This window comes from Patagioenas fasciata, chromosome 2 (assembly GCF_037038585.1).
Source record: "Patagioenas fasciata isolate bPatFas1 chromosome 2, bPatFas1.hap1, whole genome shotgun sequence".
Classification (NCBI taxonomy): domain Eukaryota; kingdom Metazoa; phylum Chordata; class Aves; order Columbiformes; family Columbidae; genus Patagioenas; species Patagioenas fasciata.
In genome coordinates this window covers 35,928,341-35,956,230 of record NC_092521.1, presented here as the reverse complement: position 1 = coordinate 35,956,230, position 27,890 = coordinate 35,928,341, and the positions used below count along the sequence as shown (strand labels likewise).

The 27,890-nt window shown below is 37.4% G+C and overlaps 1 protein-coding gene across 6 annotated transcripts in view; it reads right to left on the bottom strand.

Annotated features, from left to right (window-relative positions):
• Positions 1 to 27,890, bottom strand: part of NCOA2 (nuclear receptor coactivator 2) — a 189,973-nt gene that overhangs the window by 56,413 nt on the left and 105,670 nt on the right. For all 6 annotated transcript variants that reach the window (XM_071804021.1, XM_071804017.1, XM_065830022.2 and 3 more), the window contains 2 exons: positions 22,349 to 22,450; positions 21,295 to 21,467 (listed from right to left, as the gene is read on the bottom strand). In XM_071804021.1, the coding sequence (XP_071660122.1) occupies positions 21,295 to 21,467; positions 22,349 to 22,431 (256 nt within the window). In that variant the 5' untranslated portion in view covers positions 22,432 to 22,450. The remainder of the gene's footprint in view (positions 1 to 21,294; positions 21,468 to 22,348; positions 22,451 to 27,890) is intronic.

Genomic DNA, 27,890 nt, shown 5'->3' with positions numbered 1-27,890 from the left:
AGCTGCACAACTTTTCCATGATCGCTATATTTAGAAGGAAAAACATAAGTCCGCAATCTACTGTTTCAGTACCAAGAACCAGCAGTCTCATTTCTGTTCCCATGCCTCCACCCACATTTTCACTATCACACAATTTTCATACTGCCTTATTTACCAATATGTTACTAAAACTCCCTACAATTTCAAGTGCTGTATTTGAAAATTACAGGCAAGAAAATAATGATTTAAGGTTTCTGGAGCATAACGCCACATATGTTATATACAGTATCACAGATCACACCCAACTCCAAATGTAAGAGATATTCAGACATACTGGAACTTTCAAATCAAGAGGCTTTATAATTTGTATCAAGTAGTGGACTATACTAATTTTTCTATTCCAAGAAAGATAGTGGTGTTTAAGGGAGAAGTAATAAAAGTAATTAAAACACTATATAAAATACATATTCTACATTGTAAGTTAATGAAACGAGTATTTATTTGATGCTAGTTCTACACTCAAAACATTCTTTTATTATTTTTCAAGCAATTATGTAAAAGCTAGGTCTATACTGCAATCGAAAATATTAAAAATAATTAAAGAAATTATGATAACAAGAATTTATGCCTTCTACAACAACAAACCAGAAGATGATTAATTGTAGGAATTACTGAAAGTACCGCGTGCAGATGGAGCAAAGGGTCTTTGGAAAATCAACGTTACTGGAAATTAAAGCATCAGTCATACAAATTGAAATGCATCTGAATGTACACACAGTATTTTGCACTATCCGTAGATCTACAGTACTGCAGCCAAAGTTCCTCTGAACTCTTTCCTCGGCAAAGGTTATAAGGCCAATGTGACTATACGTGGCTTAGACAGACAGGAAAGGAACCGCTTCTGAGAACCCCTGAGTGTTCTCCTGTGAGCAATCACCTGTTGGCAACAAGGTTCTGGTCACTTGGGCAGTCTCATCCTAGATTTCTACGGTTTCATGCTTTCATGAAAAGAAGAGTCACAAAAATCTTAGCTGTGTTCTCAGGGTATGTTCATACACAATATAACACCATTGTGAATAATGATGAAACAAAATTGTTCTGCAGATCGACTGCTGCAACTAACTGAATAATTTTAAATCACTTTGATTAACAAAATCTGATAGAAATAAATATGCTTGATATAACTATTAACACTTCCTCTATCCCTTAAACTCACTAGGATACAAAATTACTATTTCTGGTTAGGACCAAGGACTTCAGTGGGATTTTTTTCTTTTTTCTTTTTTTTTTTTTTTTTTGGCAAAAAGCAGAGATCAAGTGTAATGGAAAAAAATTGAACAATCCTTCCCATACCACAATATAGCAGAGGTGGCACCATATGTTGATACAATACTGAAAACATGTTCTAAAAATTGTGAAAGAATTCTACAAGATTCTAAAAATAGGGTTGAGCTTTTAATAAAGTCGGTGATTATATTTGTTTCCCATCTGTTCCTGGTAGCATAAAGTGATCCCTGGTTTCATGCTGCAAAATGTTATAATGGATATGGATACCAGCTTCCTGCTTTCATCCCCTCACTGCTTCAGCCATTGATACCATCTCAAGTATCGGAGAACACGGGATTATTCTCTGTGTGCTAGAAATGGAGGGGCTGCAGATACAGTACGGCAATGGAGTGCAAGCACATTCACTACCTGGTAAGTATATGACATCAGATTTCACTGATTTACAAAAACTACTCTTACCAATTGTTTTTCAGGGAATATAAAATACCGGCTGTGGATTCTTTTCACTCTTACAACCATGGAGATGATACAAACCACCAACAAGATATCTGTAAAATCAACTGTTCTCTTTTAGGCACACAGGTGAGGCTTTATACAAAGAAAAAGAAGAAAGTTTTTAATTACTGTAATGGTAGCTAACATAGAAGCTACGATACCAGGTCAGACCAAGGATTTCTCAAGCCTCGCATCCAGTCCCTGAGAGTGGCTGCTTTCCCCTCTGCCTCCCCATTTCTCCATTTCAGCCCTTTGATTCCTGACTGCTTCCATTCCATCATCAGCTGTCCCTCAAAACCATTCAACCTCACAATTTTCCCTTAGATACCCTTTTCCATAGAGGGCCAAACACCACTGTGAAAGCAATAAACACAGTGTTTGTTCAGTGAGAAAAGTGTAGTGAATGGAGCAAATATGAAAATGCTATTTAGACACAAAAGTTGCTTGCCAGCCTCTTCCAGTGATGGTGACAACGTTCACTACACTACTCCTGATGTTTAGTTAGGCATTCTGAAAAGCTTTACAAATCACAACCACTCCAAAATTATGGACTTCATAATTGGATCTGTAACTTAATTGTGTAAGAAGTTAAGTGGCTGGAGAGCTTAGAAGAGGTCATGCATTCAGGCCACAGGTCCCTACACACTTATTTAAGCAGCACTGTATAGGAAACTATGGCCTCAGACAGCCTGTGAGTAGGAGCAGCAATAACTTATGTCAATGCCATATACTGCAGCTACTGATAATGTTAAGCTGTGCAGTAAATTATCCATTTTTGACTGAACTACAAAGCCCCTCATGAAGGCTATATCAGCACATACAGGAAAAGTAAGTGCAAACCCTGTCAGCAGTGTCGTTCCGACAGGCAGGCATGGGGAGCGTCATGAAATGCAAATCTTTTCTTCAGCGATACAGCACATGGGGCTAATTGAGAACAAAAATTTGTTGCAGGAAGGTTGGAAAAAAACAACTGATACATGAATTTCTGCTGCTGACAACACTCATGCATTTATCACAAGTCAGTATTTTTTGTTTTTCTTAACAGTTTCACCTCTGGTGTTAAGTAGTGGTGCAAAAATGTAAAGTTTGCTTTTCCTTTCTCTACTTCTCCCATCTTTTTTAGGTTCACTGGGGGCCCTACAAACAAATGAAAAGCACAGAGAGTTTATTTTTTCTACACTAGATTAATGATTTTTGAATGTTAGGGGTTAGGAAAATAGCTGCAGAGGCCCAACCTCGCAAAGCGTCTCAGAAGCCTCTTTCTCCAGCCCCATGGGAATTGCTTGGTATTACCCTGTGACCAATCACAGCCGCTGCATTTTTCCACTGTGGCCACTAATGCGGGGAGCGGGAGCCGGTTCCCTGATCTCGCACCTTCCGGCGGTGCTGCCTCCTAGAACAGCCACGTCCCTGTGCAAGTAAACGTACAACACTGGGAAAGCGTCACCAGGCACCCTACAGGCACAGCGGCAAAGCCAGAGCAGAGGTTTAGGATGGAAAGAGAAATACAGCCTTCTGCTGGCAGATGAAGTTAGAGGGTGGAAAGGGACTTCCCATGGCTTCACCTCCACGCAAGGAATTCTCCGCTGAAGAGGAATATGGCTACTAGGGATCAAGCATATTTTATCTAAATTACAGCAGAATAAACTTCATGCATATCAAGTAATTATTAACTCCACTCAATTAGGAGTTTAGCCTAGAGAGAGAGAAAAAAATTTAAATAAAATACAAGTACTGCTGAGAGAGATACTATAAAGAATATATACATCCAATTATGCAGCATTTTAGTGCTGTGTGTAATTTAGACTTTAAACTGTGGGTAAGTTTACAATTGCATTAGCAGTAATATGCTAAAATACGTATGAATATTTTCAATTGAGCATCTCCTCAGTGATCATAAACTGTATTTACTTTTCTATGTTAATATGCAGAAGAAATAAGGAAAAAAGAAGCCCTCACAAATATTTTCAGACAAATTTATCAGTGGGAAAGCCTCAAGCTTTATTTGAAGCTCATTCCAGATTCTGAAAGCAAACCTTTGTGAAATCACATTAGTTTAACCGAAAATAGTAAGTCAGAGAAAGAGAAGCCAAATGCAACAGTTTGAAGTCTCCCTGCTACATTTTAACTTAGGAGACCTTCCTGGTTTTCCATCTTCCCAACTCAAGCTGTGTCAGTTTCTCTTTGGATTTCTGACAGCAGAGTCATAAGCGCTACTGACAGGCATTGCCTTCTCTTGGTTGTTTCAAACCCTCCTTTTCTAGAGGTAGGTAGGCAGGACCAGCTGAACCACTTGAAAAGCTCTCTTTGTATTTGAGCTCTACTCCAGCTCCCTTAATGAAATTAGCTACTGAAATATTTCCCCCTTGATGCTCTCTTCAAAACCAAAATGCATTCTAGAAGAACAAAACCATACCCTCTGTAGGGATTGCAAAAACATGAAGCATAATCTGAAAGAGAAAATTTACATCAACACACATTTAGCGTAGTTGTCATAGGAGAAACACTTAAAGTTCTTCGTAGAATAAGAGGAGCAAAAAAGAGATGCTGGTGGAACGCTGGACATTTTTTTATATGCATTAGACAGTTAGTTTTGTCTTGCCTCATTCATATTCATAAGTTTATCCTTCTGATCTCTCCTGAATTGCCATGCAAAAATAAAATCCAAACAAACAATCAAGGAAACAGCAGAAGCATGTAACTAGCCAAAGATGAGGGTAGATAAAGTATTAAAAACTAATGTTAATATATATTAGAAAATATACTTAGCAAACTGTTATATTTTAGCTGACATTACAGTTTTAAGTATTATATTTAATAATAACATCTGAAATATTAGATTTAATAACATCTGTGTATGACTATTGCTAGGTAATGATATTGACTGTGGTAATGGACAGTCACTAGACACGGAGATTTTTAACATGAACAGGGTTATACAAAAGGTACCTTCAAATGCGTTGACTTGAATGAAAAACAGAAAACCAAACCAAAAAAACAACAACAAAACCAAACAAAACAATAAAAGAAAGCTTGTATTTGGTAACGTGAGTAGTTTTGGATCACTACACACGATGAAGCAAAGCAGTGAGAACGTGTAAGTTATTTTGATGCTTGGTTAACCACAGGGAAAGCAGCTCTGCCTTGTAGCCGCATAATTCAAAGCACTACGATCCACAGCCCACATGGAACTTGATATCCACACGCACGTTTCTTACCCAGTTCCCACTGTCCCACCACAAGTTGTTTTTTCTCCCTGAAAGCAAGTAATTTTTCAAAAGACCAGTGCCTAAGAAACAGCAACTATTTCAGCAATCAATTTTAAGACCAGTTTATCCCATCCCTGTGAATAAAGTTAGCTACTATTTTAGGGAAGTGATTATGTAGTGAGGTTGCTCTTTCATCATACAGCATACAGCTGTCCAGAGCAAAGCAGCTATTGGACTCTCAAATACATTTTTTCCCCCAGAAACTATAGATCAAGTCTTACAGGAAAAACTATGCAACATCTCAGGAAGGTTTTAGGAGGTAAAACAAGGGAGAATTATGCATCTGCACTGAACTAAAATTAGAAAAGCTGCCATATGGCTCTGTGAAGCCAGCAGCACGTTCTTATTCATTAGGAAGCATTCTGCTAACATAAAAACACAAGGCCTTCCTGTGCTCTCCAAATGTGTTTATCTTTTCAACATTAATGCACGATATATCATCAGCCTGCTGAAATCTCCTGCAGTGCATATTAAAAGAGCACAGCTGCACTTTTTCTCAGCACGTTTACTCACTGCGAGCAAGCTAAGAGCACGGCTTTGCCCACCTCCCTGACACACAACCCTCTTGTTAGCACAGCTCGGCTCCCCTTTGGCTGGAAAAGTCCACGCTCCCACCCGTCAGCCCACTCGCCCAGCCCAGCTCGGCCAGGCCTGGCCTAGCAGTGCCCGATGCCTCCCCATGCCCTGCTCCACCCATCAACACCCATATTGTTTAGCTTCATATTTACCACTGGCAGTGGAAGCACACTTAAATGGTACATGACCCCAGGACTTAAGCTAAAAGCCCTCGGAAAGCTGTAAGGTTCATTACTTTTTCAGCAGTAACGACACTTAAAATGCCGCCTTTTCTTCTTTGCGGTGTTTCCAACTTGTAATTGGTGCACCCACCTGTCCCACCTTCCTGCCAAAGCAGCAGTAAGACATCAGCTCTGCAAAAAGCTTTGCATTCTCACAAAAACACACCACATATAAGTAAACATTCACGGAGCTTTTCAAGCTTTGAGTGATGTCTGCTCTTAGAAAAATTCAGTAACAGTAGCCAGTGTATAAAATTTTCTTAGACACTGAAAGTAAAATAAGCACTGAAAACCATGATTGATTCAGTAATAGCAACAAATTGAACTAATAATATATAAAACTAAAACTAGTTTCATTTCTCTTAATAATTTTGACATTTCTCAATCGTTCTTCTTTTGTGCAAGTCAGTATTTTTGTCACCCCATACAACTACCGTTGGAAGTACTGTCTGAGAAATAATTGCCTGCAGCTCAGTTAAACCGGAAAAGAATTAGACCATCAAGGGCAAAAAACCATGAAATTCAACTCACCAAGAATAATATTTACCTACCGGACAAAAAGAAACATAGTATCTATGTAGGTATTTTTTGCTAAATACTTTAATATGCATTTTACTACCTTTTCCTTAGTTTCTCTTCCCCATTCTCATTTTGCCTGTCTTTTCTGTCGTCACAGCTATGATCCCTTTTTTCTCTCATTACAAAACTCGATGGTCTGTTTCTTGGAAGGGAGAAAGGAGAAAGGCAGCAGGGGTGGAAGTGCCACTTCCTTCCTCCCCTCACCCCAGGACGCCATTCAGAGCACCGAGGCAGAGTCTCGCCCTCTATGAATAACCACGTTACTTACAGATATAGCATTATTTGCAGAAATATGCACCTTCCACTCCAACATTTTTCTGCTTAGGGTAGCAGCGAGAATTAGGCACGTCTGGGACAACCTCAAGAGGTCACCAGTTTCTGGCAGGTTAAGGACTGGGGACCGAAGTAAACCCCAGAATTACAACCCCTGCCCCACAAATACTCAACGGCTTGATCCATCCCTAGCATGCAATAAAAGTACAAAACAACATAGCAAGTAAAATAATTTCTCCGCTGAGATTATTTCTAGTGGTTTTATTTATCAGTAAAGATGCAGGACAACCACCATCCTACCATTTAAGTGAAATCTAAGCTAAGACTAAAAGCAACCCTGGATCCAGAAACGACTTCTCACTCCATGTCTCATTTTAAACCAAGAGGATATGTCAAACTACCACACTGGGAGTGGAAACTTGTTGATTTTCTCTTGAATATGGAAGTAAGCTTCCATCACAACCTTCAGCTGTTGACCCCTGGACACTCTGCAACACAGACTTTCCTCACTAATTTTTTTTAAAAAGTGGAAAGAAATATACCTGGGTGTAGTTTCACTCCTGCAAAATTTTTAAACAGGTCTTAGCTTATTAAAATATTTGAGTACTTTTAACATACATTTTTATACAAAATGGAAGGGTGTGCTTAACTTCCAAACTGACAAATCAAATGTGTGTTTATATTCCCATGTTTTTAAGGTACATTGTTTCTCTTTTCTCCAAAAAGATCACTAACAATATGGTTACAGTGTATACTGACTGACTAGAGAAAGAGCATAAATAAATTAATCATTAAAGATGCTGCCTGTCCAGGGGACTTCCCTATCAAAAGGCCAAAATCCAGGATGGTGCTGAGAATTCGTAATTTTCAGTAGTTTAAAATGCATTTTTAAATGCTAGAGGTTTGGGGTTGTTTTGCATTAACACTTCCTAGGAACGTGCAGTAAGTGGTATAATCTCAGATCTCTGACTGGTTGTTGTGCAATTTAGAATATTTTATAAGTCCCTAATATACAGTACTTGGACAACACAGGAGTACAGATGGTTGATCAAGTATATTGGCTGTCAGTGCCTTACCCAAAAATACCCTCAATTTAATCAGTCACTTACCATTCTATTCTCGAATCAGGTAAGCAGATTCAAATACATGCATCTGTAGCTGTATACACAAACATTTCCACATTCAGGAAACATTTTCCTCTGTTGGTGTTTAGATGACTTGAAAACACTCACGCTATACTACTCAGCTGTACACGATAACAAATGGCATACATCCATCAGCATTGACTTAAAATGTGTTACATTAATATGGCTGAATTTCAAAGGAAAGAGCCAAGTTAACTGACCTCTGCACTGAAATATTGGATACAAATATTTGGCATCATTCTCTTTAACAAAGTAATTATTTTCTTTGGTATGTACTGAATTAGGACAGAAAATTTTCCTGTATTTTTTGGCATTTACAATTTTGTAAGTGTTAGATATTTACTTAATGAGTAACCTCATCTTGTTTTGATGATTCATCTCTAAAAATGGTATTAATATGAATGTCTAGATGGTGGGAGCCTGATGTTCTTTAACTTTTTGGCTGAACTGATGTTTTTGAAGACAAGAAATACGGTAGGATGTGATAATTTTGTTCAAAACAGGGCTTCATCACTGTCTCAGAAATAAAGTATTGCTTTCACAAAAGTTAACAGCTCTCCAGTTGGTTCTTTGATGCATAAAAACAAAGGAAAGATTTTGAAAATAAAGATACAAGGGTTAACAATTTAGACTATAATCTGCAGATGCAATTGCCAAGCTAATTAAACCTATAGGTTTCCAAAACTTAGGCCAAAATAACATACTGCAAAGGAATATGAATCTAGCCAGACTCCATTTCTTGAAGTCTCACTCTTATGTACTTAACCAACTGTTAAAAGGAAACAGATGACTCCCTTTCTTCAAATGCCACATTGCCATGATTACAAAATAGCTTCTTTATTTTAGGATGCTGATGATAAATCTTTGTGACACACCAGATCATTCACAACAACAGGCAAAAATCTTTTTGCTTTTATAAACTGCATTGATGACTGTTAGAGTTTTTAGGAGACCTAATATGGCGCACCAAAAAGAAATATGATGGATCATGGTCTCCCTGTGAGCCTAAGAAAGAAAAAAATTTCCATAGTGAAGCACAGGCCAAAACGGAGCACAGATAATTGAAGACAGCTAAGGAAGAACAGAAACAAGTTTAATTTAATGTGTCCATGCTAACATGGATAACAGGGCTCCTACTGCTTCCAGATTACAGTCGATAAATCTTTTACGAAAAAGCTCTAAATCATTAAGGACAAGTAAAGTTTTCTTCCTACAATAGCTTAGTGTTCAGAAATAGAAGCTGGGGCCCCTCTTCTTGCTTGGCTAACCCACCATCACAGGCCTCAGCCAAACATTTAAGTCAATTTAGAAACAGAAATGCTCCTATTGCTGCAATGAAAGCAGAAGGAAAAAAAAGAAAAGCACACTTCTTAAAAGAAACCGTTTAGTTCTGCACGTTAGTTACTTAAAGGAATTTTTTAATTCAAATCCTTTACAAAACTGTGTTTAAGATTCATTTCATATATTTTAGCAGTGGCTATACATCGGGTACATTTTGAATACAGCATGGCTATCAGAAGGATGGTAATGACTGGTAACACATATCATTTAACATATTCTCTAAAATTAAAAGATCTTTTTTTCATTACCCTAGAAAAGTTTGGTTTATCTTGTGGCTAAGATTTACATCCAGACAAAGCCGCTTTTAATCTCAATTACATTAATTTGTTCTGTCACATTTTAAAATGCCTCCTAATAGAACTGATAGGTACAAATGGGATCCCTCAAATAGACTGATCCATACTTACAACTTAATTAATTAGGCATTATCATTTCTTGTTCTCTATTTCAGAGTCATGAAGTAGGGATCAGCACCTAGTTTTAAATAAGTCTGTATAATCCATAAAGAGAAAAATAATTAAACACAAACAATATCGCTTTCTGTGTTTTCTTAGTGAGCTCTATGAGTTCTCCTCTGAGGAGAAACTTTGACCTGCCTTAACATCAGTTCCCTTAACTGTGGGCGAAGTGATAATTGAGAACCTTTTCCTCCAGTTTGCAATTTATTTACACACTTGCAAAAAGGAACATGGGTGCCTGTTCCTCACTTCATCCATTGGAGCACCAACAGATAAGACCTTTAAATAAGAACTGTTATCTCCACAGGATTATGGGTCCACCTCAGCCTAACCATTTAAGGATATCAGGTTTTGAGATAAAGTATCTAAATTCTAAGCCATTTGTAGATCTGAGCCAAAGTCCTTCTTAAAACAAAATGAAACAAAACAAACCCACAAACAAGCAAAACACACAACAACAAAAAACCCAACACAAATGCCTCAAAAAACCCCAGTCTACCAAAACCAACAAAAAAACCCCACAAGTTGTTGAGATAAATGACATAGGCTCCTTGTCTGGGCTTCTCAGAAAGAAACAATGACAATGTCCAAGACCATCACAGAGCTCAGGGAAAGGAAGAATATTCTTACACAGTAACTCATGATGATCCTGAGAAAGCCAATATCCTCCCTCAGTTATATCTAATAAATGTTTTATGGACTGGCTTCTCTGCCTGTATCACTGATACAAAAAAGGAAGATAAAAAAGCTCACTGGGCATCTTTACATTTTGAATTGCCAACTGCAAATACATAATTATATTTTGAACATTAAGTATAATGACCTGACAAGCTGTATTATAATGTCCAGTTAAAATCAGAATCTCAAGCAGATAGACAGATGGTGACTTTCAAGCTTAACAGTAACCACAATAGTCATCGATATCAATCAGCGTAACACTCAAGGAGTCATTAGTAAGTTTTGCCACATTCCCTAAAACTATTTGCTCATTTCTTACTGCAGCACTAAGAGAAAAAACAGTATCAGAGAGATGACAGTGAATGAAATAAAACTGTTCCAGGTATGGTGATTCTGATCCCAAAACTATGGCTAAAGCAACACTGAAGGCAAGAGAGAACATAACTGGGGAATAAGTGACAAAACAGGATAATTAAAAGGAGAGAAAAGAAAACAGCAAAGGCTGAAAAATAAAGCCCTTCAAGAGAAAAGAGAAAAATAGGTTAATACGAAGAAAATCCGCTCTATATAAAATACCACTTTTGACAGGGAGTATTGCATTCAGAAAAGTCAAGGGGGATATTAAGAAATAACTAAGAACAGAAAAATAAACTAAAACATTCAAATATTTCCTCCAAGTTTAGCAGGTAAAAGATTTTGCAGAAAAGAAGTGAGACAGGAAGAATTTTATGTTACTGGCACAAAATACCTCAATATTTTCCCACCCAACACTAAAACAAACCAAGAACAGTCTAAATAAGGGTCTCTCTGAGTTTTACAACCTATATTTAGAATTCAGAACTTTGACATCTCTTCCTCTTTTTTTCCACACCCCTTTCCCCCCTCTTCCCATTTCCAAGTGAATCAATTGTTACACTTAAAACACTTCCTCTTAAATGCTGAACATAGGCCCAGACCTAATTTGACAAAGAATAACTTGTCTCTGGAAGACACCTCCCCCAGAAAGATCATGGGAACCACAGGCTGTTCCAAGTCTTTCTAGGAAACTGTGCCTCAGAAGAAAAAGTACCAGCAAAAGGTTAACGCTCCTCATGCTCACACATCTTAAGATGACATGGGACCACTCTAACCGCCCAGCTGCACCTCTGTAAAGGATCCCAAAGTGTTTCAACAAGTGACTTCTGCATCATGCCAACAACCTCACTGAATACCTATTTTGAAGGAAACTGAAATCTGACTGGGAGGGCTATCTATTAAACCCACCAATTTCTTCATGAGGTTGCTTCAAACTTCAACTAATTTTGCACTAAGAATCTGCACCTTACACGTGAACTGGCTTTGTTTACATATTCCAAGTGTTAGGCCACATCCTGCCCTTGTCTGTTGAAGAGTCCGCTGGGGCAGGACACTGTGTCGCTCCACATTGCTGTGTGTCAATAAGCGAAGCAAGGTCTGCAGGGACAGGCCTTTCTGCTTCGGGATGAACAGAGCCTTCATGAACAGCAGTACCACACTGCTGCTTCTTCCAAAGGGGCACATGGATGCTGTATCAGATAACATGGCAATATCTGGAGCATCTCCAGTTATGGAGTATCTCCTCTGAAAGTTTACTACTTTAGCAGAACTTAAATTTATGCACTTTTTTGTCCTTGTCTTGTGACATTTGCTCCGATCTTGTGTGAGCTAAAGAGAGGTTTGCTTTCATAGGGAAGAGGGAGGGTATGGGTGTGTTTTAGTGTGTTGTGCACACACTAGAGTACCCATTGTCTTGTAAGATACACATAAATATGCCAACACTCTTCAAAGATGAAAGGAAAGAGAAGGCATATATGTCTCGGCTCTCTAACCATCTGTCTGAGGATGTTCATGAGGAGCTCAAAAGTGTACATGACAGAGCAAATAACTGACCACTTGCCACGTCCTCCTTCAAACTTCAGTCTGTTTTTTTTTTCCCCAGTTGCACACTGTGGGTTTTCATAAAAGGAACTGAAAAGCTGAAGTAGTAATTGTTTTTCATATCCTCAGTCATTTCACATTTGAGGACCCCTATTTCTAACTAACTGTGCAGTTGTCCGTATGCAGAGTATTTTACAGAAATAACAAAATGCATGATTAAGAACAGATGCAATTATCTTGGTTCTAGTTTAAAGACAGAGTCTTTGATCAATACCTCTTTAATGTGCTGTAAATCCACAGGTTTTCAGGATTCAAGCACAGTATGAAAAGCATTGCACCCCATTGTGAGTAAATATTGTATCATCACTTTCAGGCTGCAGTCTTTAAAAAGCAAAGATAAAAGCTGTGTAACAAAAGCTAGGTTCCTTATAATAGATGATCTTATTTTTTTGACTGAAGTATCATCGCTACTCTCAGTAAATTGATTTGCTATTCCATAAATTAAGCTCCACAGAGACAGTCAAGTTAACATGAAATCTCCTTCAATTATTTGCTTTACGTGCTGCTGAGATTAGTACATTTCATTCACTAATCTAAAGGACACAGCAAGCCCTGGTGTTCTACAGTCAGCACCTTTTATACTGCATACCTTACAGCAACAAGAGACTACATACAAGCACGAATATTCAAATCAGAAGCCCCCAATCTTCTTTACCACCTAAACTCGGTATTATTGGCCAGACACCTCTAGAGACAGAGCAGCTGGTGAGAAACACTAGACTCACAAGTTTAGTTCAGTGTTGTGGAAGGCTGGATGTGTACATATATTTTTGTATTTTTTTTCCTCAAATTTAAAATGCTAAATGCATTTATGCTTACAGTTCATAAGAGATTACATTAAAAACTGCAAAGGAAAATCTGTAGAGTTTTGCAGTTTAAAGTGCTCAGCGACAGTTTAAATGCAGCCTGAGAACAACGCACTATCTGCAAGGAGGTAGCTTCCAAAATCCTAAATTTCAGGAAGAGATGTCTCGTTCTTTCTTATACATGACATTTTTACTACACTCCCAGAAGTAAAAAATACATAGGCCATGCTATGATTGTTAAATATTAAACTAACAAAACTCTAATGAAAATAGTCCTGCAAAGAACAAAGAGGGAACACTGGAGACATATTCCCAAAAGTACATTAAATACAGGAGAAACAGCTCAATCCTTCATAGCAGGGGTGTCAAGCTTCTACATTTATACAGTCCTAAATTACATTCGGTCCTTTGAAGGCAACTGTGAGGCTGATATGGCCCCTGGTGAAAATGAGTTTGACATCTCTACTTTACAGCATTCCCCAACATTGGTATTATTATAGATCCCTTAGATCGCAACCATATCTGCAGCTACAGAACATAAAATAGATAACCATGCTCCACTAATTTGAATTATTTTCTCTCTTGGTCATTTAGAAGTTATAAAATAATAATAATAAAAAAAATCTAAGAAATGCAAAATATGCATAGGATAGAAAACAAACAAGCAAGTTTTCCTGTAACACCTGCCAATAATTACTGTATCTACCTGAAAAAGACCACTGTCTGAACAGTCAGGAGTAAACATTTAGTTTCTCTTCAACTTTAAGCCAAAGCTTAGGTTTCTGGTCTAAAATGTCAAGAAAATTATCTCTAGAACTGAAGCTATCCATCACCAACAAAGTAGAAGCTCATGGAGAAGAGACATGTCACAGGAGGTTCCACTTCAATATGAGAAGAATCTTCTTCACAGTGAGGGTGACAGAACACTGGAACAGGCTGCCCAGGGTGGCTGTGGAGTCTCCTACTCTGGAGACATTCAAAACCCACCTGGACATGTTCCTGTGTGACCTCATCTGGGTGTCCCTGCTTCAGCAGGGGAATCGGACTAGATGATCTTGCGAGGTCCCTTCCAGCACCTAACATTCTGTGATTCTGTGAAGTGACAGTCATGACCTGACACCTGCAATGTCCAACAGCTGCAAGAGAGCTGTGGGCATTAGCCCATGGCTCAGTCATTGTTGACACACTTGGACCCTGTGTTGGAGGTGGCCCCACCAAGGACCACTGGGGAGACTGATTCTCTCCCCCCAGTCAAATCAAAGATACTGCTCAGGTTCACCACACAACTGCACAAATGCTACTGTCAGAGTGAGGGAGGGAAAGGAAACTCCTGGCCAAGAAGAGAGCAGGGTTGGTGGGATCAGGGCTTTTAACAGCTGCCTCATTTCCCATGAATTCATCTGCAGCCTGTACATCAACATCCTTAGGACCACTCTAATATTGCTTTTAGTCAAAAGAAATAATAACTAAATTGACCTAAATCTCCTAATCAGATGATCAGTAAGCAGACTCATTAACTGGGGGAAATAAGGCTATATTTATTCTAAAACAGCACATAGGATTTTAACCACTATTAGGAAGCAAAAAATGACTACAATCCACTAAAGCCTATTAAGTGCACAGATTTCACCCTGTTTTTACCATTTCAAGTTTTATTATTATTTTTGTCTGTTTTCTCAAAGCAAGAGAATCTGAGAAGCACAGACTGGTTTGGTTTGGATGGGAACTTCAAAGATCACCTAGTCCATCCCTGCTGCCATGGGCAGGGACATCTTTCACTAGATCAGGTTATTAAAGCCCCATCCAACCTGACCTTGAACACTTCCAATGATCCACAGCTTCTCTGTTCCAGTGTCTCGCTATCCTCATCATAAAATATTTCTTCTTTACATTCAATCTAAATCTGTTCTAAAAGGTCTCCCTCTGTCTTTCCTATAAGCCCTCTCTATATACTGAAAAGCCACAAGAAAGTTTTCCGTAGAGCCTTCCCCCCTCCAGGCTGAATAATCCTAACTCTCTCAATAGTTTGAGCCCTGTGTGGACACAGGTATATGTCATAAAGGCATCTTCAGCTACTCCTCAGATCAATCATTCATTAAATTATAACACTGCTTCCACAGAAAGCTATTAGTGGAGCTGAAGTTTCATAACTTATGTGTAGATAAGACCTAAGCCAACTAGTCTGCATGATATGGAACTCCAGTAAAATAAGCAAACCCTAGGAAATTTCCCACTTGATGGGTCTGTTGGCTAATGACTACTTTTCATCAGAGCCAGAAAAGAAACTGATGGTCTGCATTACCTAAAACCAGTTTCAATTCTTCAGTGAATCAGTAGCTCTCTGGAGGCATGCAAGTAATAAAGTCAACATAACCAGATATTTAGCCAAAGAGCTTTACAAGGTACAAAGGAAGATCGAAGCTATTTTCAGTGCATCACTCTCGGCTGTAGGTAGAGGAGACAGCAAAGCAAATTCAGTAATAGATTTTTTTGTAGAAGTTCTGCATAAATTTCTCAACTTCACAGCACAAATTCCTCTGACACTTAATTCAGTCTTAAAATCCTATCAGGCTGAAAGTACAGCACATATAAATAATAACAATAGCCATGCAGAACTCCTTAAAAAAAAAGACTGAAAAGTTGCTATAAATTTTAAATCTCCTGCCATCTCAAATATGATTAGTATAAAAAAAAAAAACTACAGTAAAATTCACCAACTGAAATATTTGCGAACTAAACACCAACAAACAAAATCCAAGACGGAATACACCCTCTTGTCTTAATATCCTGATTTGTTAAGATATTTATGCACATAACTTTAAAGCTTTAAGCAGTTCCACTGACTTAACAGGGATTACTCATCTGCTTAAAGTTAGGCAGTTGCTTAAATACCTTGGGAAATATGAATCTAAATTCAGATCTGATAAATTCAAAGTAGCAGCAGCCAAAGTAACACCTCATTAGAGCTTTAAGACCATGCTGCTTTGCTTCTGCAAGCAATTTTAACTGCATACTGGTGCTGGAGGCAACAATAGAATATTTGCAGGAGTGACCCTGTGATTACAAAGTAGTACTGCTACAGGGAAGCAAAAACTGGTTTTGCTATCGAATGTAAACCCATAAAAAGAAGATACATATGATTAACAACAAGCCTTCTTTTTTTATTTCATACAGGTTCCATTGCTCTAGCATGTCTCTTCACCAAGTACTACTTCTCCCAACGTTGCTGAGCTTTCACATGGTGATTCATTCTGCCCAAGGTCTGTCTTTTAAGGCTATTCTGAAAACAAGATCTGACAACTCAAAAGTGTACATTAACAGCTAGACTGGTAATTACCAGCCTTATATCCCTTCCCTGTACTACTGAAAAGCTGATCTACAGAGCACAAAACCTCTTTCAGAAACTGGTGACACATATAAGTTGAACTCTGCAGGAAAACGGAACTGAGACACAAAATCACATTCGGCGATACTTCGGCACAGTAAGTTATATCCCACCACATATGAATCTACATAAGAGAGGTGGATGCCATCCAAAAAAAAGGCTCCAGAAAACAGAAAGGCATGGAGAGTAGAAGGAGAAAAGTAAGAGGTACAGACCTGGAGTTTAATAAAAGGCACTCAGGGGATTTGAGAGAAAAACAAACCACCAACATGTCTTGTATTTGATGTCAGGACACATTCTTCAGCACTCCAGCTGAAGGGGTCAGAGGAGACAGCTTAGCTAGAGAAACTGCTGAAGAAGCTTAAGGTGATCTTCAGTATTCTCTGTACCTACTGCATTGCTGATATCCACAGAAGAGGGTAAAAGCACAACTAGGTAATGAAGAAAAGGAGTTTTCAAAGCCTGAACCAGGAGATGTTCAAGCAGTGAAATGTAACAAATAATTTTTCCTTTAAAATGTGAACTATTTACCTGCTGAGACTGAGATTAGTATGATGGATAAAAAGAGCTTAAAATTAAGGGCAAAGATTTAATTTTTATATCATGCTTAATAGCTAGAATAAAAAAAAAAAAAACAAAACACAAAAAACAAATCAGCTAAAGGGGTACAGATCAACCAAAAACAATAATGGAAAAGAAAAATGCTAACATAACGAGAGGAGTCAGGCAGATGACAGTATTCAAGGAAAAGGTCTACTGTATATATGAAGTCAAATCAGATTGATGTGAAACAGAACAACTCACTGGAAACTAAGGAAGAAGAAAATTCAGACTCCTTTTATTTGCTGTCAGAATTTTGTTGCCTTCAGATATTAGAAAACATTTTCAGTTGAATGAAATTGTCTTAAGTGCTGAAGTTGTTTCTTAAAAATAAGGTAGGATCCTAAAATCAATCATACATTATTTTACTAACTGTATTTCTTAAGTACAATCAAACGGCTTTATAGTTTCCTGGCTGTCTGGCACATAAAGTAACATTTATCCCCAGTGGTCTTTACACTCACCTAAACCAAGCTTTTTTAATTAGGCACATGCAAATTGTAACTTACTGTGCTTGTACACATCTGTGTACATTATGAACACATCTGCCACATATATGACTATTATTCTTTCAAAGTAACAACACAGACTACAAATCAAGGAGAACTTACTTTCAGTACCACGTAACACAACCATAAAACCACCATTTCATACCACTTTTATGCTATAAATAAAAAACTGTATGAAATTTTTACTAAGTGCTTGAAACACAGGTCTCAAATCCCCAGTAGAAATATCCACTTAAGATTTACATGAATATAACTTCTGTTTCATCTTCATGCTAAAATCACAATTTTTCATCTCCTCTGGACATCCACAAATCTCTATCCAATCACTGTAAGATAATACTGTACAAGTCCTCAGTAGAAAATTAAGCTTTTTATAAAGAAACTTGTCTTAATTTTCCCAAGTACTGAAAACATTTCAAACCCCAGATTAAAACTACATGCAAGGGTTACATCTTCCAAACATCTTTAATTCTTCTAATGAAATTCAGCTACATGCATACATTTATAACTTGCTTACAAATTGTAATAAACTGAATCTCGAACATACCACAACTAAACAATCTTTGAAGTATATACTGTGAGAAATGATATAAAGATAACAGATATAGTATTGCAAATATATATATTTGCATGTAAAATAGATCAGGGTAACATTATACTAAATTATATAGTATTACTACAGCAAAATATCTACTACCTTTTTCAGCTACCAGCCCAGCAAGCTTAACAGAGGAAATGAATATCAATGTGTATTTCTTCCTCCCTCATTTTCATTCCTAGAACCTAGAATAAAGTCTCCTTGTCAAATTCCAGTAGCAGCTACAAAACCTATTGCTTTCAGTGGCTTTACAAGGTATTTATAACTGACTGTGCTTTTATAAGCAGCTAGACCTTAATGTGCAATTCTATTTATAGACAATGAAGAAAATTTGTGAAGAACTTTTAGTATTTCAAAAATCCAAACTCTTCACTAAAACTTCTAGATAATAAAATTGTAAAAAAATTTTCGATAATTTAATCTAATCTGTCTTTGAGGAAATGCAGAGCAGACCCACTGCATAAAACCTGAGACATCTTAATTTGTGTTAGTGCAGAATCACTCAGAAATTTCAGGACAGTAATTTAGCTTTCTCCTACAGGTATTTAGTGTAACTCTAAAAATCAAAAAACATCTTAACTGTAAGAAAATATGATTTTTAAGCTGAGTCTCCTGGCACTTTACACAAGTACAGTATTATTTTCACAACTTTGTTTTAGAAACAGACATCGTTAAGATAATGCAAGTGTTTCATCACTGTAAAGATCTTCTAACACCTCTTGGCAGCAGAAAGGCAATCAGAAAGATTTGGAACAACCTAAAAGTTAATGCTTTTAAATGTTGAATATATACACAGGCACAGGATTCCCAATGTGAGGTGATAAACTACCTAAAAAGCATGATACAGCGATAGTAATAGCCCCTTTAGGTCTTCAATCTGTTTGCCTTGCTTAGGTCAGGGGTTTTTGTGACACTCAACAGAAGTATAGATGTCCTGTATTCATACAGTTTGACAGTTTACTATATGTGAACGCTATTTGTTAATGAAATGTCTGATTCAAAACAATGTTGCATTTCAGAATATACTGTCATTTGAACATTTTCTTAAATGGAAAAGCCTTTTAAATTTGCTATTACAACAAGCAGACGTAGCTTCTATGTAGACATTGGTTTAAAACTTTCAAATTAGTTTAAAGGAATAATTTCAAATGCTCTAATCTTTGTTTCTAGATCCTGAGATGCTATTAATGACCACTTTGAAGGTCTCCATGTCTTGCAATGCTCCTTGGAGAGGCTTAAAGTCTAGTCTGTACCTGCTATGAGTTTTATGTAAAGGCCCAAACAGTTATCAGACACTCTTAATTGTTCTCAGTTGAAGAACCTTGTGCAACAAATTAACATCATAAAAGGTAATTTAGTATCTGTATTGCTGAAGGGTTCCAAACTACTTCTACTTGTTGAAATAATAAGTATTCATAGCACTTTAGTCTGTCTTTAGAATTGTATTTTCAGTTGGTTTTGCAATAAAACTTTATGAGCTTAGAAAGTCAAGTGCACATTCAGATCTGGTACAATTCTGGCCCACGGTGACTTAAAGAATTTACATGGAACCTGGTCTGATGAGTGTGAACACTTTATGACAACATGCAAACTGTTTTTATGTTATTGGTCCTGAACAACAAAACCCTGCATTTGTCACAGTTGCCAGTAGTTAGAGACAGATCTTCGGTCTGGAGGTTCTAGAACTGCTGAGAGAATTACTAAGCGGACTAACAGATTTTTCTGTGTGTACCCACTTCCCAGGAAAGCACTGGTTTTTGTCCTTATCCATTCTCAGGAAAGGATACAAAGAATGTATTTCTTGGTGACAGCAAAACAAAAATCCAAATGTGAAAGTGAAAAAAGAAACGAGAAAAAAAATAAGGAGGGGGGAAAAAAAAAAATCTCAAAAGCCAGCAAGGTGCAAAACTATGATGGATGCTGTGCCAGGTTAAAAGCTATAACTCTAAAAGGGAGCACAGTAACTTCACTAAAATATCCATTTTAAAATTCACTCCAACCTAACAGCAATTAGACAAGAACCAGCTGAAAGATAGGAGCATTCCCAAAGATTAATCCATTAGAACCATTTTGGGGGCAGCTGACACAACTTGACACTTTGCACTTAGCTTTGAATAGGCTGTTGTCTGAAACTGCAGACCTACTTTTCTATTTCTTTTAGAAATAAATCTCTATCTAAATTATGCAACACGTAATCTGCACTTTTATAACTTCACAGGTACAGTATGGAAAAGGAAGCATTATTTTCCCACAGAAATCACAGAACACTGAAAAAGTGAAAGATACTAATTAAAGTGTTTGAAAGCTAATGCAATTGCTCTAAACACAGTTTATAAAGAGACTGCAATCTTCTACGTTAAAACGATACGCACCTACTTCAAGAAATTAAATGTGCCCCAATGATCTGCAGTGCTATTCATGCCTGCTCAGACACACCTGTGCCACAAAACCCACTTCCAAAAATGTAAAGTTTCTAAAAGATTTGTTTATTTGTTTGTTTTTCCTTAAATAGGAAATGTATCAAAAGAAAAGAAATACAAAACTAATCTTCTATACAAAGAACCGGAAGAAAACTGTCACGTTCTCTGCTTTACATTTATAACAGGACCCTATCTAGAGATTAGAATAGTTTCAAATCTATTGTAGTTGAGGATATGATGTCATCATTTAAGGGACAGAGATAATTTAGTCCACAACATCTATTCATATCAACAAAAGAAAGCAAAAAGGGGGATGCAGAACACTTTCATACCCCACTCTCCTGGTTTATTCGTTTTTTACATGGATTCATCATCCATGTAAGCATGTATAAGCAGTCTTTTTCTTTTGCCTCCAAGACCTTCTGCTAGTTTAACTTTTGTAAAAGCATAACTATTTCAGTTCCATTAGATGCACACATTGGACTGACTCAATGTTCCTCTCTCTGGGCAGTTTCTGAATTTTCTGTGAAGCTTATTTTTAAAATTCTGAACACGATACTTAACACACTCCATTTACATAACATTACAGAATTTTTCATTACTGATTAAAAAAACTTGGGAATTTGCTAAAGAAAAGCTGAAGAGACTATCAAGTTTGCCAAAAATAAAGTAACAATCAACACAGAAAATATTCAAAGTCAATTAATTAGTCTTCTTACCTTGTTCTTTTATCTGACGAATTTGCTTCACAGTTTCTTTCAAGATTGCACATTTGTCAGGTTTAAAGTTAAAGTTGTCAATATCATTAAAATTTGCAAAAATCAGTTCTGCAAGTTCTTCTATGTATTTATTCTCTTGCTCACGATTGCGTTTCTCGGTGCTTCTTTTAGGGCTGAAAGAAGAGTTTATGAAAACATATTTAATGTCAGCTTGTTTGTCTCCTGGCCAGTTCAAAGATAATTTCAAATTGTTTGAGAGTATTTTAACAAGCAGAACTGCCCTCTCTCACTACAAAAATATAACTTACAAGCTTCTCAAGCAGGAAGGTTTCCTCTGGAACAAGCAAAGAAGCATTTTAAACCACTTGTTTTTGCCCAGCAGTTATGTTTTTGTTTCAAAAGAGCTTTGGGATATTAAGTTCAAAATAGAAGATTAATTGGTGGGAGGTGGGATTTGAATATTTACAAGTGTCCTTCCCCATCATGCTGAGAATCCAAGGAGCATCAAATAGTGACAGTAAGTAAAAAAATAAAAGAGCTTAGAAAGTTAAACCAAACAATCCGTACTCCCTGCATCCATGTGATGATACGAAAGACAGCCATTAAGAAAAAGTGCTGAATGAGTGGTTATGCTTTAAAAAATATTTGTGTTGCTAAGGCAAATGCTATAACACTGCAAAATATTTTTCAAGTCCCTGATTAGGATGTACAAGCAAGATGGTAAAAAATCCTAGATGGCCAGACAAGTAACTGAACACTCTCCGCAGTAATTAGCAAAAAAATATTTTTACATAGCTCCTATATTGTCAAGTAAATGATATATTTTGGCACCAGACTAGATTTAAAACAAACAAGGCTAAGAAAAGACAATACCTCCCCACTCCCCATCCCAAATCCCACAACATAGAATTACCAATCAGAGTAGTTTGGTACTGACTTCTCTTTGCAAGAATGGCTAGTTTGTCATTTTCTAATGAGTAAGAACAATATGTGCACGTGTAACATTTTTTCTAAGTCTTTCTCCTTCAGCATTTTCAGACATAAATGGTCTAACCTGGGTCCAAGCTGATCGGGATCCTTGCGCTTTCTTGACTCTGTCCTGGATGGGTCAGAGGTATTTTCTCCCATCCCACTCATCTTGAACACATATCAGCAACTAAAATGAAGAAAGTGCAAGAAAGGTTTATGGTGGAAAAGTCATGAGTTCTGTGTTCATATTTCTAAGTTTCTTCTTCCACGCTCAATTCATTTTTTACTCGGCAAATCTATCATGTGAAATGGTTTGAAAGTTACCGATAAAAATACTGTGTTTGTGACCCCAAGAAATGCTATACAAAACTCCTTCGGAAGAAAATTTGTAGTGGGAAAGTAAAGGATTATCATCTCTTTGATTGTTACCATTTATGTAAGAAACGATAAGTATGTTTTGTGCCTGGGTTGCTGAATTTTCGTGGCAATTTTGCAAGACTGAATGAGGAAAGACAAAGGAAAAGCCACAGTGCCACACAACCAGAAAAACACAACAGAATTGAAATACATGAAATGAAACATGTATCCCCGCTACATGAAAAGGTAGCACATGCAGCTTTAGTCAAAAATCAGAAGATAATGCTTGCAACAAGTACACATACAATATCATAGAAACAGAACATCTGTCAACACCAGAGATCACTGAGGAACTGATAAAATATTTTGTACATATGATCTACCTCATAAAGAAAACATCTTGTCAAGCTATGGTGTTGAGACAACAGCAGCTGGTTATAATTTGTGCAATAAACAGCCTGAGGAAATCCTGGCTCACTCCTGGTCATCTGTTGTCCTGCACACCATCAGAGCATTGTCTGCCCCTGATTACAAGCCCCTCAATAAGTATCGATATTCTGGAGACAGAAAACACTATTACAAAGGACAGGGGGAGATGATGTAAATGATTAAAAAGCTCATGCAACACAGGGCATGTATATTTACACATACATACATACATACTGTCAATGTTTTAAGAACAACCCACTTTAAGAGCAGCAAGAAGGCCCAGGTCCCACAGCAGAGCAGAGCTGAGCTCTCCAAGGGAATATCCAACATCACAAACTTCATCATTCTGTACTTGCTGGGGCACTCCCAGTGACCCCAGTCAGGGCATTCAAGTTCCACATCAATGCTGACGTTACTGCAGGGCACGAAACATTGATCACAGCCTCCAGCGGGGCCTGTGGCACTGGCTGCTCCTTTACAACTACATATTTTACACTGATATTTAGTCCAAGCAGTTACTCACGTCCTAATTTATCTAAACACAAAAGCAGAAATTTAGGTTTGTCTAACTGGTTAGGAGCTAAGCATCTTATTGAAAATATACAGTTTCACAAGTATGCAGCAGCATGGCTCCACAGAAGGAGTAATATACTGTAAAGAAAGTCATTTAAAGAGAATTTGTGGGGACATAGCAATTCCAGGTCTCTGTCACTGGAGAGCTGGAACCATCCTTGGGGCTCTGTTCCAATGACTAAATTTTTCACTGACTGGGGTGAGAAAAAAGAACACATCAGCATGATGAAAGCCATACATTCCTGAGATCATCTTGGACTCTGAGCCAAACTCAGATGGTGACAAAGCTCAGAAGAAAAATCAGTTTGGGGAATCCCTTTGTTTCTTATGCTTCCCAAGTAATACCAGAGAAATATACATTGGTAAACTATTTTTCTGAAGAAAAGCAAGCACAATCATTTATGAAAATCTGTCAAACATTCAACAGTCGTCATCTCCCTCAAGAGGAGTGAGAATTAAAGCCAGAGTAAGAGGGAACACCCTCCTCCACTCCCCCTGCCTCCCTAAGAAAAGAAATCCGAACAGTTATTGACAGTTTCCCCACCTACTCCGTCAGCCCTACTTTGAAGGGAAGATTATTCTTACAGGAACCAAAGTTCCACCTGTGGCTTCACTAATGCATAGCTCAATTCTTCTTGCATTCACACTGATGCTATTCTGTAGGAACTCCACTAGGTCTATGATACCAACATTAGGAGGACACATTAACAACTAAACTCCCACCACAAACATCTGAAATTCATCCTTCTGTCTTTAAGAGAACAAAAGTGGTATCATTTTTATGAAACTAGTATTTTTTCTCCCCACATTAAACATTATGTCTGGGTCGAAACAAACGTTTTCTTTATCATTAGTATTATTTTATTTGCACTTACAGCCCATTACATCTTTTTCTCAGCGGAGAAATGAGCTACCATTTTTACTCATCATAGTTTTTCTGGAAATTTACCAGCTACTACCATGTTTGCTTTCTGTTCTCCCTGGATCTTAACTAAAAATCACATTCTATACCTCAAAGATGTGTATAGGCTCAGCACCTCCTGTGCTGTAGGTGCCAGTGTCCCAGAGCAGAATGCAAAATCCAAAACTGGGTGCCTTGGAAAGTAGAGAGCTGGACAGATGATACTAAGTCAATCTAAAAAATCTTACAGGCCAAAATGAAAGTAACTCAGCAGTACCCAGTACACAGTAGTAAATTCAAAATAATGTGTCACCAAACCCTTCCTCCCTAGGTATTTAGGAGCTGATCGGGATAGATAAAGTTCTGCTCTTCTCTTGGGATTCAGAAATTCCCTCTTGAGTTAGGAGACGTGAGAAAGAATCACCTTTGAGAAGCTATGGATAGATAACCTGCTGCCCTGCTCTTCCAAAATACTACATACCAACAAAACCAGCCAGAAACTGGGCAGCAGAGATTCAGTTCCCACTTCGCAGAGGGGTTTCAAGTCTGTATTTTTCTCCATGCAGGACAACCTCCTAGGTGACAGGCTATCAGCCTGCCAAAACCAGACATTTAGGAAGCAAAGAGGGCAACGTTAATTAACTCTTGCAGTGCCATAGCAATTTTTAGGTGTGTGGTCCATATCAACTGAACTCAGAAGTAAGTACTTCAAACACAGTCTTAAAACACAAGGGATTAAGGTCTGAACCCCTTAGGCTGAGGAGGAGAGCAAACGTGGATCTCCCATTGCTCAGCAATGACCCTAACAAGTCAAGTCAAAGAGCGAACACCCTCCCAGTTTCCATGTCTTTTAAAAAGAAAGCAGCTATTTCATTTTTTTTTTTTTTCCATGAGCAAATTCACAGGCAAAATCTACATATACTACTAGATAAAGATCTCTGGAAGGTCTAGGAATCTCTACAAATTTAATCTGACATAAGCAAGGAACTAAACCCACGTTTTTCAGAAGAAAGTACTTCTGAGCACACGTAGTACCAAAGAGCAAGTACCTAGGAAACTTTCAAGAGAAAAGGGAAAAACCTCATGAATTTAGATTGGAATTGAAAGATTAATTTAAGATATACAAATGTCTGTGGATCAGGAGCAGCTGAATTGCCTATAGTGGTTTCTAGTTCAGCCCTAACTCCCTCCATACACATTATTTTATCCATCTCAAAATTTCTTCGTTATTCATTATAATGCATAGTTTTATAATGCACAAAATTTCATAACATTCAATAAATTAATATTTTAAAGAAGATAATGTAGAAACTTTTAAAATTGTTCTAAACATTCTTTGGCTCCTGAACCACACAGCTTCTCAGACTTGAAGTCTGATTTTTTTCAGGAAACATGACAATTCAAAACTGAAGTGAGTGCAAGTAGAATGACAAGTTGGAGGCTCGAAGTTTTACTCCAGTAAACCTCCCCTACAGGGAGCTACCTTAGATTAGAAAGCAGCATTTACCCTGCTCTTCTGATCTTTCTATACATCTCTGCAGGAATTTGCAGAAAAAAAGAAATATAAAGAAATTGAACAGTTCAGTCCATTTAGTGCTTTAGAATAAACAGAAATGTAGTATCAGCTCTTCTATATGTCTCTGAAACAAAAATCAAGCAAAAGTGCATAAGGCTTATCTAGAGTGGTATATAGAATATGAAAAGGATTAACCAAATTAGGAATTAGTAAAAGCAAAACTAGCAGTAATCACTGCATTGAGGAGCGAGAGAGAGACATGTTTGTTAATGAAAAAAATAGCATCACGATATGTCAGATGCTGAACTAAACCAATTTTTATTTGAATGCAAATGTCTTACGAAGCTGAATTTGAATGCATGTCTTGCAGAATGAGCTGTCATGCAAGACCAGGCACTCCCTTTTGTATTGTCTAAGTTGTCTGGGAGCTGTACTGCACTCCAAAATACAAACATAATATTCCACTATGCGATTAGTATTTTGCCTCCAGTGGTGGTAGCAGATTTTTCTTCTCACTACATATTTAGGTTTTTTCCATTTTTCCTACCAAAACCCCCTACAAAAATAAGTAAGAGCTGAATTTCTAATGCTGCCTCAGATGTCCCTCAAGCTTCAGTTCCACTGGGCATCAGTGAGAAGCAATGGAAAGATAAATACACTTACTGGCAGCATTTTCATTCAAGGAAGGAGATAATTAGAGAATCAGAATTATTATTACTAAAAATACCTAAAGAACTAACTTCAGTCTCTCACAGATGACCTGTACCAACAGGATATCTCAGGTCAGTACATACATTTTTGTATTTACATTTAACACCAGAGGCGTATTTTCCTGCTCTGTTTTGCTGACACGGGCCTAAGCATCCAAAATACTTGTAGACAAAATCTCTGTCTAATTTTTGCAATTGCTAAATGCAAATCACAAATGCTGAAAATTTAAATTAATAAACTCTTGGATAGTATACATTAGTAATTAGACGCATTGAGACCTAACCAGTTTCTACCAGATGTGAAAAGATTAGAAAAGACAAAGCATGAAAGAGGCTTCAATTAATTTTTTTTTCTTGCTATCAGTAACAAAACAATAGTTTCTACTCTCATCATGACAGCACATCCTCCTTCACATCCTCCATCAGCAACCACTCAGAGTACACAGAGAGACTTAACCTAATTATAAAGCAATAGTCAACATATTTTTACATGACATTCATCTTTCAAAAGGTAAAAAAAAAACCCAACAATGTAAACCCAAAAATAAAACACATGGGAGAAGAAAAGAAAAATAGAAGCCTCTTGAGGGAGGACACAAAGAAATATTAGCACAAATGAGCTGTGTGAATTTATAACATCTCCTCTATTTCTCATGCGCCACAAAGGAACATGGCATACAGACTAAACCTTCCAGCACTGATCCTCGGCATCAGTGAATCCAGTTAATCATCCAGAGTCAATGTAGAAGAAGATAATGTGCATTTTATCTCTTATCAGGGCAGGCTATCTTCCAAACAAGGCCTGTTAAACTGTCAGATTTATTATAAGCCTAACAAATGCAGTTAAAGAATAAATGAGGATTACACCTTCAAAGCTGTTATTTCAATCTGAAAAGTAGCAAACAAAAGGTAAAGTACCATATAACGGACAATCAGGTAGCAGTACTATGCTACCACTCTTCCAGTACATAATGCATGCATTTAGTGTAGATACAACTGATAAATATAGTAGTGGCTTATTAAAGCCACTGTTTTATTGAGTAACAAACAGCAAAAACACTGTTTACTGACCAAAAATACTACAAGTCAGTGAAAAGTTTGGCAAAAATTTTCTCTTAACAGCCCAATTTAAAAAATACAA